Source organism: Henckelia pumila, chromosome 4 (assembly GCF_033568475.1).
Source record: "Henckelia pumila isolate YLH828 chromosome 4, ASM3356847v2, whole genome shotgun sequence".
Classification (NCBI taxonomy): domain Eukaryota; kingdom Viridiplantae; phylum Streptophyta; class Magnoliopsida; order Lamiales; family Gesneriaceae; genus Henckelia; species Henckelia pumila.
The window spans coordinates 71,746,119-71,762,155 of NC_133123.1; the positions used below are offsets into that span (position 1 = coordinate 71,746,119).

Genomic DNA, 16,037 nt, shown 5'->3' on the forward strand with positions numbered 1-16,037 from the left:
TTCACTTAGGATATAAATAAATATATATATTTTCCGCATATGTTATTTTAGAAAATTTGCTCGTTTCTTAGAGTCCATCCGGACCCAGGCACATGGCATGCACGAGGTCCGTGCACTGCGCATAAAATTCAGTCTTTTTACGCTATCAAGTCTGAAAAATGATATAATCTATCATAAAAGCTTTCCAACATGATTCTACATAATTGACATGCATTTAAACATCAATCTACATATCTGTAGACAATACTCAACAACAACATATACAAAAGTGCTTGTTGTTCTAACAAGATTACCAAATCATAAAATACATGTCATATGCTTAAAACCCGAGTCTCCACTTCTAATTTTTCAATCTTGTGCAATCCAAGTCAAGTCTGACTTGCTTATGCCCCAACCTGATGCAATGCACACATACAAACAAAGCAATAGCCGGATAACTCCGGTGAGAATAAATCTCAGTATGAATAACATGCATATACATCATTCAAGCATATTGAATCTATATGCCATAATAATCTTCAATCATAAAACATGTAATAACATGTAAATCATAGAATCATAGTCGACCCTTAAATTCTTAAAGCACAACTATTCACCCAAGGTAATCTCATACCAAGCATATAAACACATTCACATCTTGAATGGAATATAATAACATGCTAGCATTTATACACGCATAATCTAAACCATAGAAATCTCTAGGTTAATGCATAAATGCAATGCATGTGCCAAGGAATAGACTATCAAATCTGATATCAATAAATCGTAGCTTTGGGATCCCGGGGAAATAAAATCTTTAACCAATCACCGACTCTCCCACTCGAGGTGGTGTTAAATATCTCAATTCCCCTGACTTTGGTGCAACTATAGTGAGTCATCTAGCTCTAGAAATAAATATATATTCCGTGTCATGAGTCATCTGACTCTGGAAGTAAATCTACATTCCATGCCACTCAACTACAGTTTTCCAAACGTCATCTGCACTCTAGGCCATTCAACCCTCTGTGTTTTTCAGGCTGGAGTTCAAGATGAATGCAACATAATCTGGACGCATCAAATCATACATAAGCTAAAACAACATCTTGAACACATCAATCATATAATCATATGATCATATAATCACTCAAGGATACCGACAAATCTGTAAGCATCATATAGAATACGTAAAACATGTTCAATACAGAACATAATATAAATCAAAGAAGACAAGTAAACATTTACATAAATATTCTGGGAATTCAAGAAGATAGTTATCTTGAATAATCTATCCCATTTATGTAAACGTAAACAATAACATATATTAAACATGTCTGTATGTGATTTTAGGCAACTCGATAATCAGAAACAATCTCGAGTTATTCTGCCCATCTTATTAATGTCTATTCATACATTTCCTTCTGAATCTGAGAAGCTCCAATTCTGGACAAATAACATCAAAGAACTTCTATCAAAATCTGCTCAAATCATTACAATCATTCAAGGCAAACTAGCTTCACACCTTCTTTAGTCTTTCTCGGTTCAAAGGCTAACTTCTCGAGTTCGCCAACTCGAAATCGATATGTTGCAATTCAAATATGAAATGCATTGATATCTAATTCAATATGAGCTTTCAATATCATTTCATTCTTATCAAACAATCTAATAACTTGATCACATGACCGGAATTCAAACCGACGGCGTAACGGATCAAAACCGGAAATTCTAAACACATGAATAACATCAATACTATGATCTCAACATGATATCATCTTCAATTCTTCAGCTGAATTTCGAAATATGCAGCCCCTAAATTTCAGAATTGCAAATAATCTTCAAAAATTCATAAACAGGTTCAAACGACGATCTTTTCTCGATCCGTCTTAGATATGCTATCGTCGTATATGCTAGAACATGTTTATACAATCAAATCTTAATTCTAACAACAAATTAAATTTTAAACATGGTAGAACTTCTTAAAACTTACGTCAAAACGAAGTACTCGGAGCTGTGATCGCAAATATATGCTCAATCGGAAATTCTACCGGACGGATCGAAAGATATCGGAGCTTTAAAGGGACGTTTTTCTGATCTTCTTCCCCTCTAATCACGTGTAATCTGATGAAAACAAGGTGGAGAGAAGATATATATAAGCCAAATTGCACTTAGTCCCTGAACTTTGGCCTAATTGCAAACTAGTCCCCGGACAAGCAATTTAATTCAATTTCAATTCTAAATCATTTAAGAATATTAGAATTTAATTCTAAATTCTAAATATTCTCAAATTAAATATTCTCAGATTAAAATTAAATACTTTCGGACCTTATCGCATTCTAGTCCTTGAACTTCTCAATATTTGCAAATTAGCCCTTGCTCGGATTTCATCCTCAAATTAAATCCTTGATATTTATAATCTTGGAATTTACATCTTAAATTTCATAAATATCAATTTAAATATTTTTAATCTTTTAATTTAAGAATTCCGGATATTAAAATCTTAAAATTCAAAAAATCCTCAAATTAAATATTTTTGACCTGAAATTGAAATCTCGAATTTCCATAAATTCTTAAATTCATCTTTTCACTCTTATTCGGAATTTAACTCTTAAATCCCGTCATTAAGAACTTAATATTTTCGGGCCTTACAGAACCGGTCGAACCGGCCGGTCCGATCCGGTTTTAAAAACATGGCTTCCAATGATGAATTGAATTAATGTATAAATATGGTTTTATCGTGCAAAAAATCTGATAATTCCACCTCTAAATTTCCAAAATAAAATCATTTAATGTTTTTTTTTGTAAAATCACTAGTATTGATTTGTAAAACTGATCTTACTTTTTCTAGTGATATTTAGCCCGCACGAGTTTTTATACTCGTGCAAAATTATTTACTTGTGTTTTACTTTACGCTTTAATTTTCGCTGCTCTGTGTTGTCGCTGGTGTTACAACACCAAATACAACACAACCTGTTTTTACATTAAAAAAACTGCGTACACATCGTTTTTCATTCTATATATCTTCGATTTATTATAATTTTTTCTCGATTTTCAGGGAACACGCATACATGCAACCGTAAAATATGATGTCATTGATAAATTGAAACAAATACTCAAAGAAAGTCGTCTTTATGCTATAGAGAATGCGATTGTCGCCTAGAATAAAATGAAGTGCAAGACCACGTCAAATAAATACAAAATCAATATTATCAATATATAAAACAAATATGTGCGAGATAGAAAATGATCGTTTTCCGTCAAAGCTCTTTGAATTCAAGAGCTTCAAAGATTTGAAGGGCGCAAATGTCATCGATGAAATATAAATTTTTGGTATGTTTTATTTTTCAAGTGTTGTGAACTTAACAAATATTGTTAGTTTTTATTATTATATTTTAATTTTTGTTTTTGGATCAAATCTATAATTTGACAACTCCTGTATTTATCTTTTTTTTTTTCTAGATGTCATTGGCGTAATGGTTTCAAGAGACCATCCTAAAAACAAGAAATTAATGGACGTCCTACGAAGTTAATTGATTTTGTCATTGCAGATTTATAGTAAACAATTTATTTTTTTAGCACATTATTCGTATTAGTCATTGTAAAATCAAATTTTGTTTACCTTTTAATTTCATATCAAAATTTTCATATATCAAATTTTAATAAATATTATACACATATATAGTCCGTACATGACACGAGTGAGATACTAGTTAAATAGAAAAAGTTGAGTTTTATTAATATATTTTTGAAGTATAATTAAATAACATTCTCTTATCTATAAGTTAAAATATTTTTAATTTAATTTTAAGTTCCTAACCAATTCTATGATTTTTTTATGTATAGTATTTAATATCGTATACTAATTTATCAATAAATAAAGTAAATATTTTTGCGAAACATGTATTTTTTTTTTTAGCATGAAACATGTAATTAAATCAAGCTAATTACTCAATTAATTATTTCATAATATAAAAAAATTGCTTAAACCTAACCACGTGCGCCAGCGGCCGGCCCTTTCTTTTGGGCGGAATTGGGATTAGGGTTCAGAGTGGATCATTTCAAATATAGATAGATAGAACAATAGAAATTCAATTGGCAATCTGCTGGCCATTCTCTCGCCTGCTTTCTGAAAATGTCTGCAATTCAACAGAATCTTTCCACATCTATGGCCTCTTCGGCCTCCAGTTTCGTCGCTCACTACAGCTTCGATAACATCAAGTACCAAAGATTTTTTTTTTTGAGTTGGGTTTTTTTTATTACAAATGAGAAAATTTTCCGATTTTATTTTCTTGGTGATTTGGTTGCAGGTCCACGAGTATTTCGATTCCTGGAAAATTTAAAGTGTCTGTGAAATGTGTTGCCGCGCCTGAGAGAACAGGTGAGTTAGATGTCCAGTTATTGAGAAAATATATTATTTTTGAATCTGTTTTTAAGTATTGTGGTGCTCTTTGTTCGTATATTCCGGTGTTTCCTTTTTTTTTTTTGGATCATTTTTGACATTTTATAGCATTTTTTTAATGTACGTACTTTCTCTCTTTTTTAGGTATTAAATATGAACTGCGCGTGGTATATGACTCTATATTCAGTTATCCTAACTACTAATGCTGCTTTTGATGAAGCTTACAAGACGAAAGTCTCTCGCAACGAAAACATGGCTAAACTTCAAGCTGGCTACCTCTTCCCGGAGGTGCTGTTTTAGACTCCTTAATTACCTCTTAGCTATTTTGAAGCATTAAGTCTGCTGGTTAAACATTGATTTGTTCTCGCATGATGTAATGGCTCGATAACTATGTGTGTAACCGCACATTTATTCGGTTGAGTGAAGTGAATTTCATCCTTCGGTAGTTTAAAAAAATTTATGTATTTTTGCCCCTCTACTTTTGCTTTTGAGTGAGAACTTTGATTCTTTTACCATTTTTTTATCCCTGCATTAGATTGCCAGAAGAAAAGCTGCACACATGTTGAAACATCCTGATGCCCAAGTGATCAGCCTTGGAATTGGGGACACCACCGAGCCCGTTCCAGAAGTTATAACTTCTGCCATGTCAAAGGTATTGATGCAGTAACATTTAGCGAGCGCTTTGAATACTATGAATTGTCATGCTTTCAGAAAATTCCAAGAAAGCTGTCGGAACTTGTAGTTTTATCCAAATAAGTTAATGTTGTCTTATGGTGGTAACCCTTGTATTTCAATCTGTCTCAGAGATCACATGGGCTGTCAACTATAGAAGGTTACAGTGGTTATGGAGCTGAACAAGGAGAAAAAGTCAGTGATTGCCATCTTTCTTTTTCTATCCGGTCCTATATCTGTGCCTAGATTTATATTGTTTTGATACCTATTACCTACACAGTACATATTGAAATTATTAAACCGTTTTCTTTCTCTCACAGTTTCTTCCATTCGTTGCTGCCTTCTTTTTGCGTTAATTTGTGCATCAGCTTATTTTCTAGCTGCAAAGGGTTTACCAGGCTTCTATGGTTTTGTCTATGTGGCAGCTAATGTCTGAAACAAAGTTTCTCTTTGTTTCTTTTACAGCAATTGAGAGCTGCCATTGCTGCAACCTATTATGCAGACCTTGGAATAGAGGAAGGTGATATTTTTGTCTCCGACGGTGCAAAAAGTGACATTTCTCGCCTTCAGGTTTATTTTTGTTTATATGTACTGCTGCTATGTTTTAACTATGATTTTAGCTTTGGATGTACTACTTTGTAATTGAATAATATCTCTGATGACTGCTTTTTTAAGAAACGACTTTAATTTGTGGATCGATTTTATTGTTTCTTCGAGGCAGGTTCTTTTTGGATCTAAGGTGACGATAGCCGTTCAAGATCCATCATACCCGGTAAATATGTCAACGAATGCTCAGATATTATTACATCAGCATGGATTATAAAGGAAAAAACATTCTTTTTTATGTAGGCGTATGTGGATTCAAGTGTTATTTTGGGTCAGACTGGGCAATTTCAGAAGGACATTGAGCAGTTTGCTAAAATTGAATACATGAAATGCACCCCAGAAAATGGTTTTTTCCCTGATTTATCCACTGTTGGTCGGACTGATGTCATATTTTTCTGTTCACCCAATAATCCAACTGGTTATGCTGCCTCAAGAGACCAGCTGACGAGGCTTGTGCAGTTTGCTAAAGAAAATGGATCCATCATAGTCTATGACTCTGCCTATGCTATGTATGTATCTGATGATAGTCCAAGATCCATTTTTGAAATTCCTGGAGCTAAAGAGGTTAGTTTGGAGACTGATTCTTCCATATTAGTTCTCGTCTTCTGGTATTTGTTAATTTCCCGCCTTAAGGTTTGCTTTGGATTTTAAACTGTCTTGTAGGTTGCGCTTGAAGTTTCTTCCTTTTCCAAGTATGCTGGGTTCACTGGAGTTCGTCTTGGTTGGACTGCAGTTCCAAAAGAGCTCCTGTATTCTGATGGATTTCCTGTGGCGAAAGACTTCAACCGCATTGTCTGTACTTGTTTCAATGGTGCATCTAACATTGCCCAAAGCGGTGGTGTGGCTTGCGTTTCGCCCGAGGGCATTAAGGTTAGTCCCTTTTCTCATTTCGAGATGCATACATTCGACACCCTTTAAGAGTTCGCTCTTGTAACTTTAGAGGCATGACATTTTTTGCCTGTTTGTATGTGCTTATTGGCTATAGTCCTAAATTTATGCCCCAACTGCTACTTGTGTTCCTCAAAGCTAAAATCACTCAATTTTGTAACGTCAATTCACATCTTTCTGATACTTGATTCACCTTCTAACTGAATTGAAACTGAGTTGGTGATTTAACTGAAGTTTTGGTCGAACTATACATACTAACTACTAAACTACGCACTTAGTTTTTGAAAACAAATCATGCACATATTGCAGTTTAAAATCTTCTACCTACAGATCTTATATCATATGAAATAACATCCTCACTCGCGGCATCAGTGATACGTGTCAAGAAAAGCTAATGATTTATGTTTACTTAGATCATAATTGAGGGTAATTGTCTGATATTAAAAAGCCATTAATTTAACAGCCCTTGAAGAGAAAACTGAGTGATTCCTGCAAGACCGAAAGCGATAGTTGGAGGATACTTATAGGACTAAAATTGATAGGTGATGCATGATTAACAATGCAAAATCACTATAGTTTTGAGGTCAAAATTGCATCCTACATGGAAAAGCACATCAATTAATTGAAAGATCAACATGAATTGATTGAATTCTCTATCGGCAGGCCATGCATGAGGGGGTGGGCTTCTACAAGGAGAACACCGGTATCATAGTCGACACGTTTGATTCTCTTGGATTTAAGGTTTATGGAGGTAAAAATGCACCATATGTTTGGGTACACTTTCCGGGCCAAAGTTCATGGGATGTTTTCAGTGAGATTCTTGAGAAGACCGATGTCGTCGTCACTCCTGGCAGCGGTTTTGGACCTGGTGGCGAAGGTTTCATCAGAGTGAGTGCCTTTGGGCACAGGGAAAATGTTTTGGAAGCCTGTAAAAGATTCAAGCAGTTGTACAAGTAACCGTGCTACCTTTCCTACTTAGACCAGGCACGTTGGTTCGAGTAATTTGAACCTGATTTTTGAGAGTCATGAGCTGATACATTTAGTTACCCGTGTTTTAATAATTTGAAAATGTTGTATTTATTTCCATTGTTTGATGTCTTGACGATTATTGAGCAATTTGGAGTAAAAAAAATAATAACGATAACAGAAGAGAGACCATCATTAGACCCGACAACAGAATCAAAATCAAAATCGTCTTTCAAAAGTGGACCGAATTTTAGGACTTATGGTTGGGGCTATAGATTTCTAGAAAAAAAACTGGAACCTAGATCAACATTGCTTACATGATTGTAACTGGAAGTTATTGAAATGTTTATAGAACTAATTAAATGAATAATCCAAAGATATTAAAACAAGATTAATATGCACGCAGAATCTTTATATATAAAGAATTCTCTAGCCACTCCACAAAATAATCACACAAAATGTACCGAATACGTACGGTTTGATTTAAAAGAAAATCCCAGAATCTTGGTGTGAAACATCTTTTCGGGCTAGTCTGTCGTCCAGTGCTTGATCAATATGGTTTAGCCGAAATGTAGTGACTGCAAGTGTGACTGTCATAAAAAAAAGAAAAGATGACCATTCGCATTTATGGGATGCAAAATGTGCATGTAACTGATCTACCACGCTTCTTTCATTTTTGAAACTTAAATTCCGCAAATGGACATGTCGTGTTTGCCAACATTAATCTTTTGTATTGAAATACAGAAGATATACATGCGTACACGAAATCCTTCTAGTTTCTTGTTTTTGTGGGCTCATATTATTATGTTTGTTCATATTTCAAGGAAAGTAGGTTAATTTCTATTATGGGCAAATAAAGAAAAATAGAACCACGTAAGGGATTTTCTTTTTTACCTTTATCATAGAATGATATTCGAATCTTTGTTTATGCGGAAGAAAATATGAATCAAAACTTTTCTCTTTGTTAGGATATAAACTTGCTGGGCTGCGAACAAAACCTGTTGAAACTATTGTCCCAAAATTTCAGTAGCTCATGGGAATCCATGCACGCAGTAAAGTTCCTCAACTGTGTAAGCTGGAAACTTGGATATATGTGCTCGAAAGTACGTAATATTCGAATTGTTTAAATGCGCGTTAGCATGATATTAGGCAACAAACAGCTAAATACCGGATTTGGATCCTCTGTTGTGGAGGTAAAGCACAACACCGTGAGTTTTTTTTTTAAAGAGATAATCATCTGACAACTTTTCAAATTCATCTGTGACACCATGTAGGATCCACATGATGATCAACCCATCATTTTGCATAAAAAAATGCACCACCAATTTAATAATGTATATGAGTTTGGTAGCTGGAGCAATAGGTGTTCTTCACCATAAAACAAATACAGCAAACATGAAGCAATTGTTTCCTCGTACCTTGGCAAGGGTATAGGCCAGAGCTGCCCCGGCCACACCGGCACCCACAACGATATATAATGTCAGCCTCTCTGCCTGCCGGGCGGTGCTGGAACTGTACACGCATCGTTACATCTTGTCTTCGACCCTATGGTTATCTTATTCTCTCGACGCAACCTGTAGAGCAAAAAGATTCAAAACAACAGAGCAATTGAACCACCAGCAATATGCTGATCCACCAACCATTTTGTAGTCGATCAAATTTGGGATCAGTACATATGATGGAGAATTGGGAGAAATATTATTGTGTTGTATTCAAGTTGATATAGAGGTGATAAATATGGAGGGAGAAGTGCAGTGCTGCAATGGCAGGGGATTCTTCTCATGCAAAACCTGTGATCACCAATCAACTGCAAACGTTTCCATATGTCTATATGCTTATTTTCTGCTTCGTCCATTGACTTGTCAAATTTGAGTTTTTTCTCGACTAACTTTGTGTGTTTTTACTCTTATTTCCGCTTACTTTTGTTTCACGGAGTGCTGAAGTGATGACGTGACATTGAACTTGTAAACATTTTTGGGCGAAACATGATTTTTGAAAAGTGGTAAGAGGGAATAATTCATTAATCGAGCAATACAAATTCAAAACAAAGATCCTTCAAAATTACTTCACGGTTAGTCACGGAATGCCAGCCCATAAAAGTTTCAATTACACCAAGTTCATGCAAGTGAAAACGGATTCCGACATAAAAAAGCAGAAACCGAAATTAAAATTGGAATCGTAACCAATATTAAATGTCAAGTTTTCTAGATATATATCACCAATTTAATTCATATAAAATGTAAACTAGCTAATTTTTTTTGGTAATAACAGTGGTTATATGGTTGAACTAAAATAGTTTGATTACATCAAATGATGTATCCCAAGGGCCAGGATTAGGGAGTCTTTAATCTTTATGATAACTAAAACTAATTGCAGCACATACGTATTAGGTGTGTAATGTTATATATAAATATTATGTATAATGTCTACATAATATATATTTATTATTTAAAACATTTGATTTAATATGATTTTTTTTTGTTGCAATTGATAATTTTATGTGATTTTTTTAAAAAAAATATATTAAAAATGTATATACCAAAAGACCGCTAATATGTTCTTGATTTATATATAGTATAGAGAAATGGTTATGTTTTTTACTTTAAAAAAATCAGTTTTGTATGATTCTTAAACCTAAATTATATGTTAAATTTTGCTCAATTTAATGAAATCCAAAAGTTGATAGGATGATTTTGTTCTACAAAAGCGATTTCAATAAAAAAAAAAATGATATAAATTCACTTATTTATCAAATACTAACACATTAATACTGAAATAACTTATTTATCAAATACTTTCTTCATTTTGTTTTTAAACAATGTTCATTTCAGATTTTTCTCCGCTCATTCATAATTTATAAATATAATTACATAACCAGTTCTACAAAGGTAAGGCTAATTGCATTATATTAACCCTGTAAAATCATGAGATTGCTAAAAACATCTCACAAACTCCCCGTGTTTCAAATTTTTAGCACAAACATCCATACGGACAAAGGGGTTAATGCTCAAAATTTGATGAAAGCATAAGGATGTATCGACTCAAGATCTAAAAACACATGGAGTTAATATATTATTCTTTTTCATAGGAGGTTTTAGCAATCTCGAAATATCACAAGAATAATGTATGCAATTAACCCACAAAAGTATAATATTTTGCATACACTCGCTTGTTTTCGATTGAAACCAGATAGCCTTTATATCGCCATCTCGTCAACGATCACTCTGATCATTGATCAAAGACAATAGGACATGGAAGGGGAAGCCTAATATATGATATCACAACGAGCTCTAATATTGTATGAAAACGTGCTTACATAATAAGAGCTTACCAACTCGACAACCAAGTTCGAACCACACATTTTGATCGAGGCTAAGAAAATCTGAGCTCAAACTCGAATATGACGAATATCTAGTCTCGATTTATTCGAACCCCTGATCTAACTGAATTTTTATTTGGGGAAAATCAAGAAAAATAGAACCAGATTGGAAGCTTATATGCACTACAAGTTTTTCCCCCATTCCAGGAAGTTATTAGAGAATAACGGGAGATGTTTTATTTGTGATTTAATAAAATGGGGGAGCTCTGTGGTACGCTGGAACAGTAGCAGGGAAGAACATTTGCCTGACTCCCTCCGCCTTTATAATCGGTAAAATTATCCCCGATGCACCCTGTGAATTGAAAATCATGAAAACATAAAATGTTAGCGTTCTCTGTTGAGGAAATAGAACTTTTCACGACAAGTATGGTCTATTTGACACCAAGGTCACACGGTCGGGGCAAAGTCTCGAGTTCGAGACTCAATTATAACAAATCACTCCTGCTAAAAGAGAAAGAGAAGCTAGATTATGTATAGGTGTTCATCTTCATCATCATAACTATTGTTATTTATGATATCAATTGCATGAGCCACTGAGAAAATAGAAATGCTTTGTGCATCATTCGTTTAAGGGTGAGTTTGCCACTTCAAATGAATTTAAGGGAACTCACCGAGAGCAATCTAGCTCCTAACCAAATCCTTTTCGGAGAAGGAAAGGGCAGCAATAATCGGCCAACGCCATACACTGCAACCGCGAAGAAATGGAGAACGAGGCTTAAAGGGCGTGGATTCAGACCAGAAAGCAAAGACACAGGGCCATTGGAGAACATGCCTCCAAGGCTCAAATAGTCGAAACATGCTTGTCGCATTTCCTGCCTTGCTTTGTCGGGAGATGCACAAAAAACTTTGTAAAGAGCTCCAGCTAATGTATTAATTGTCGATGCCACAGGCTACAAACCACAAAAACAACCAAAAATCACGAGTCAAAACCGGTGAAAATTTATTAAGTCATGAAATAATGAAGTTTGGTAATCTTGAACACACCTTCCTAAGGGTGTAGAAGGATTCAAGATACTTGCTCAGAGTAGTTGCATCGTGTAAATCTTTTATAGGTTTAAGAAGATCACGAAGAACGACAATGTCTGATAGAGCAACCGTCATTCCTCCCCCAGTTAGAGGATGCCGCATATTAAAGGCGTCTCCCATCAAAAGTGCACCAGGAGTGGGATGAGGATTCGCAGGCATGCTTCTGTTAGGCATGGTTCTTATGTTTCCTTTATCAATCGCCGCGTTAAACGAATCGTAGAGCTGCGGAGGAATCTGAGGTAGCATGCATTTTAGTCAGTTCATGCAATGTGAAAGAAAAGTTTGTGTCACAGAGAGAAAACTGCACTTCTTTTTCCATTTCATACTCGAGGACATAACAAGACAGGGGTCGACGAAACCAAACTTTGTCAGATGAACAAAAGAAATTCATCTATAAATTGTTCAGACCGATTTTCATAGAAACCAAACTTAATAAATCCAACTTAAATAAACCCGACCTATTCGAAATAGCATGAATAATCGAATTGATAGAACTAGCCAGCCAAATCAAAATAACTACAGAAGTTAAATTTTCTCTCTAGTTTGGTCGTTCAGTTCATTGGATTCTTGAAGCAACCAAATTCAAACGGAATTAGCTGAATCTGGTGCATGAATAGTACCTGTGGAGCGACCACCGTCTTCAAGTAGTTAGCCATTTCACCATTGGCAATGGAAGGCACCTTCTGTCCGGGGACATCGACCAGACAACGGATCTCGGTGCTGCTGATGGGATAAAATAACACCGGTGACGGATCCCCAAGAACAACATGCCCATGATTCGCAAATGGGAGATCGCAATTTTCCAGGACCAAACCAACGAAACAAGACGGGTTTTCCACCTGTAAGACAATCACCAAGTAAGATACAAGAAAACTAGATAAAAGGCTACAACAAAATTTTCCTCAATTCACCTTGGGAGTGCAGAGAGAGCGCCTCAAGTTCGAAAAACAACCATCACAAACAATGGTCAGAGGAGCATAAGCAGCCATTTCTTGACCATTCTTGCTCCTGTATCGCACTCCTTTCACCGTCCCATCTTCTTCAATCAAGGATGTCACCGTTCCTTGTTCCAGGTTAACGCTGTAAAAAAAAGAAAAGAAAAAGGGGCAATCAAACACCAAAAGACATCCCGCTAGGTAATAGAAATTTCTTTACGAAGATCATACTTAGGGAGAGTGCTGGCCTTTTCTCGCATCCTCTGTATGAAACGGCCATTGTGAAAGCTTCTTCCGGAGACATCCGAGCGAAACTTTTCCAAGGGATAAGAAAGCATCGCATTTTTGCCATCCTTGTAAAGGGCATACCCGAAAACTCGTTGAGCGTCGATGTCGCCAACGCAATCTGAGTTAAAATTTCAAATTTTAAGCAAATGGGTGTCCAAAGTTTGGATCTTTGAGGCAAGAAAACAGCAGATTGTGACGCAAAATGATTTTGGAAGTTGTCGGTGTTACCTTCTAAACCTAACTCAATCAATTTGAGGTACCCTCCAGGCTGTAGAAGTTCACCAACAATACGATCTGGTTCGCTCAAGTCTCTTTCAATCACGTGAACTCGGCGACCCTCCTGCAATTAAATATCATATTAATCAACATCATTAAAAAAAACGAGTAGATTCTTCAAATACTACTAGTACAATAATTGACATGCACTCTTGGACTTGGAATGGTAAATTCTCCACGTGAAATATATATTTTGATTATTATGTGTTTTTTCTCGATTATTTCTTTTTGTGACTTTATAATTAACTTATTTATTTAAAAATTATTATACCATATATTCTTTCAAAAAAATTAAAATACTATTAATATTTTTAAATTTTTTTACCATGCTTTTTGTAAAGAAAAATACATAATCAATTTTTTTTTTTCTAAACACTATTCTCGGGTAATATTCTAAGCTTTGTTTCTGTGGAAGAAAATATGAATGAAAAACTATACAAAAGCCTTTTCAAAAATTAAATAGTTAATGGGAGAAATAGTTTTATACTTTGCCACATCTGCTCAAATGTAAGCTGCAAACTTGGGTGTATATGTTCTTGAAATTAAATCGAGTTACACAAGTGCAATATTAGAACCAACAAAAAAAAGCCCTAAAAGTATGTGCAAATTAGACCAACTTAATATACATAAGAGGTCGTTAATCCATGTATAAGTTGATGGAATAAGTGAGCACATGACTAAAGTTAAGTAGTTTGATTTTTTTACCAACACCATTTTAGACTAGTTTGTGACATAGATCTTGCTTAGTTTAACTTTCTAGCGTGGTTTGCATATTATTGCGTTAATCTAGGATTTAATCTAGTGCTTTAACTCAATGCTTATCGAAGATAGTGGATGCAAGTTACCAAGTCATTTTAAAAAAAAACTTAATATACATATGAGATTTAGAGATAATTTGCAACCTTTCAAAATAAATATGATTATTAATTTTTTTCATAAAAAAATTGTGAAAAAAATGCATATTTATGTTTTTAGTAATTACAAACACTATCTTAATACGACAAAGAACTCCTTAATTTGATACCGCAGTGGTGTAGAGGCACGAACTATGGCTCGGAAACACAAAAAGTAGTGTACGCGCGCCGTATTGAAAAATTAGACTCGGAATTACGGGAAGAATTTTCTATGTTGCAAAATATTTTTGACTTTCCCAAAAGATTTTTCCACTTGAGGAGTTCAGAAGTGGACTTTGGTCTTTGAATATTATTTGTACCAAGTATTAGACCAATTTAACCTTTGATTTATCGTAATAATATATACATCTGCAAAAAAATCAGAAGCAGTTATAATTTTCTTCCTCATACCTTGGCAAGAGTACAAGCCAGAGCCGCCCCGGCCACACCGGCGCCCACGATGATAATGTCAGCCTCTCCGCCTACCTCCGCCGCGAAACCACCTCCGGCGGCGGAGCTCCGGTAGCAGCCACCGGCTTTACGTCCATTAATCCTCGAACCTATGGCTCTCTTATCCTCTCTACGCAATCTGTGGAGCAAAACGAACCCAAACAACAAAGCAAATAAACCACCAAAACAACACTGATAATCCATCGCCACCATTTCCACAATCGATCAAAACAGATCCAAAAACAAAAGTAGAAATTATATGGAAGTAGCTAGCTAGATGATATATTATATATATATATATAATTATAGCGGTGATGAATGTGTGTGTGTATATATATTATATATAGAGGGAAAATGTGCAGTGTTGGGATTTCCTGTCATGTGAAACGTGTGAGCTCCAACCAACCACAAATGCTTCCATTTAAGATATATACATTTACCTCTTTTTTTGCTGTAAAACTCGGATTAATTACTCCGCTTCACGTGCTCCATTTTACGGATAATTTACATTCATCTCCTCGTATATTTATTATATTTCATTTTTATATCTCTCGTTGGCAGTAAAACTTATATCATTACGTGTTATATATATATATATATATATATATAGTCAGGATCCACTGCACATCAGTATGCAGGAATTTTGTGTGCATCGCGGGATATTTGCACGAACATCTAAAAAAAATCAGATGTTCGCGAGAACATCTCAGATGTTCACGCGAATATCATAGGGTGCACACAAAATCCCAGCACACTGGTGTGCAAAGAAACAAGATTATATATATATATATATATATATATTTATGAGTTTTGATATTACGAGCAACAATTATAAATATTTATGTGGACAACAGCTGGTGTAACATTTTATGTATCCAATCAATAATTCTCACAACAATTGTTGTCTATAAATATATTTATATATATTTTATATAGATTCATTAAACACAAGAACGTGAACGCAAGATTTCCCGTTAATCGATGGTAGCAAATTTTATGTTAATTTTTTTTGTTTATTGCACGTGTCTATTCATGCAATAATTTGGTAGGTGACTGATGTCACATTATGTATCTTAGTTATTTTTTTAAGTTAAATATATCATTGAAATCTGGTGTAAGCAATTAGAAATTTTATAATATCACGAAAACTCTTACGAACAAAGCTAACGGTTTATTTTTGTGATACAACTTTTTTATTTTATTGGATCCATAAAAAAATATTATTTTTTGATTTAATTTATATTTACAATGAAAAACAATAACTTTCTTGAGACGAGTCAAATCAA

The 16,037-nt window shown here is 34.6% G+C and overlaps 2 protein-coding genes across 2 annotated transcripts; one reads left to right on the forward strand and one right to left on the reverse strand.

Moving 5' to 3' along the window:
- Positions 1–3,990: 3,990 nt before the first annotated feature.
- On the forward strand, positions 3,991–7,624 carry LOC140863577 (LL-diaminopimelate aminotransferase, chloroplastic). The gene is made up of 10 exons (XM_073267103.1): positions 3,991–4,191; positions 4,281–4,351; positions 4,593–4,660; positions 4,908–5,024; positions 5,177–5,239; positions 5,510–5,614; positions 5,766–5,816; positions 5,894–6,214; positions 6,314–6,520; positions 7,202–7,624. Exons 1-10 carry the CDS (start codon positions 4,106–4,108, stop codon positions 7,493–7,495), a joined length of 1,383 nt encoding a protein of 460 aa, XP_073123204.1. The 5' UTR covers positions 3,991–4,105; the 3' UTR covers positions 7,496–7,624.
- A 3,151-nt stretch (positions 7,625–10,775) lies between these two features.
- LOC140863288 (squalene monooxygenase SE1-like) lies at positions 10,776–15,130 on the reverse strand. The gene is made up of 8 exons (XM_073266607.1): positions 14,713–15,130; positions 13,361–13,472; positions 13,076–13,250; positions 12,821–12,989; positions 12,530–12,748; positions 11,868–12,143; positions 11,495–11,773; positions 10,776–11,175 (listed from the first exon to the last, which is right to left on the reverse strand). Exons 1-8 carry the CDS (start codon positions 14,962–14,964, stop codon positions 11,071–11,073), a joined length of 1,587 nt encoding a protein of 528 aa, XP_073122708.1. The 5' UTR covers positions 14,965–15,130; the 3' UTR covers positions 10,776–11,070.
- Between the last annotated feature and the right edge of the window lie 907 nt (positions 15,131–16,037).

Excerpts from the sequence above, each read along its gene's own strand:
- LOC140863288 (XM_073266607.1), bottom strand. The coding sequence starts at position 14,964 with ATGGTGGCGATGGATTATCAGTGTTGTTTTGGTGGTTTATTTGCTTTG. Across the intron at positions 13,251-13,360 it reads GATTGAGTTAGGTTTAGAAG|ATTGCGTTGGCGACATCGAC; the intron begins GTAACACCGACA and ends ATTTTAACTCAG. Across the intron at positions 11,176-11,494 it reads TAGGAGCTAGATTGCTCTCG|GGTGCATCGGGGATAATTTT; the intron begins GTGAGTTCCCTT and ends TTCAATTCACAG.
- LOC140863577 (XM_073267103.1), top strand. The coding sequence starts at position 4,106 with ATGTCTGCAATTCAACAGAATCTTTCCACATCTATGGCCTCTTCGGCC. Across the intron at positions 4,352-4,592 it reads TGCCGCGCCTGAGAGAACAG|CTTACAAGACGAAAGTCTCT; the intron begins GTGAGTTAGATG and ends CTTTTGATGAAG. Across the intron at positions 6,521-7,201 it reads TTTCGCCCGAGGGCATTAAG|GCCATGCATGAGGGGGTGGG; the intron begins GTTAGTCCCTTT and ends CTCTATCGGCAG.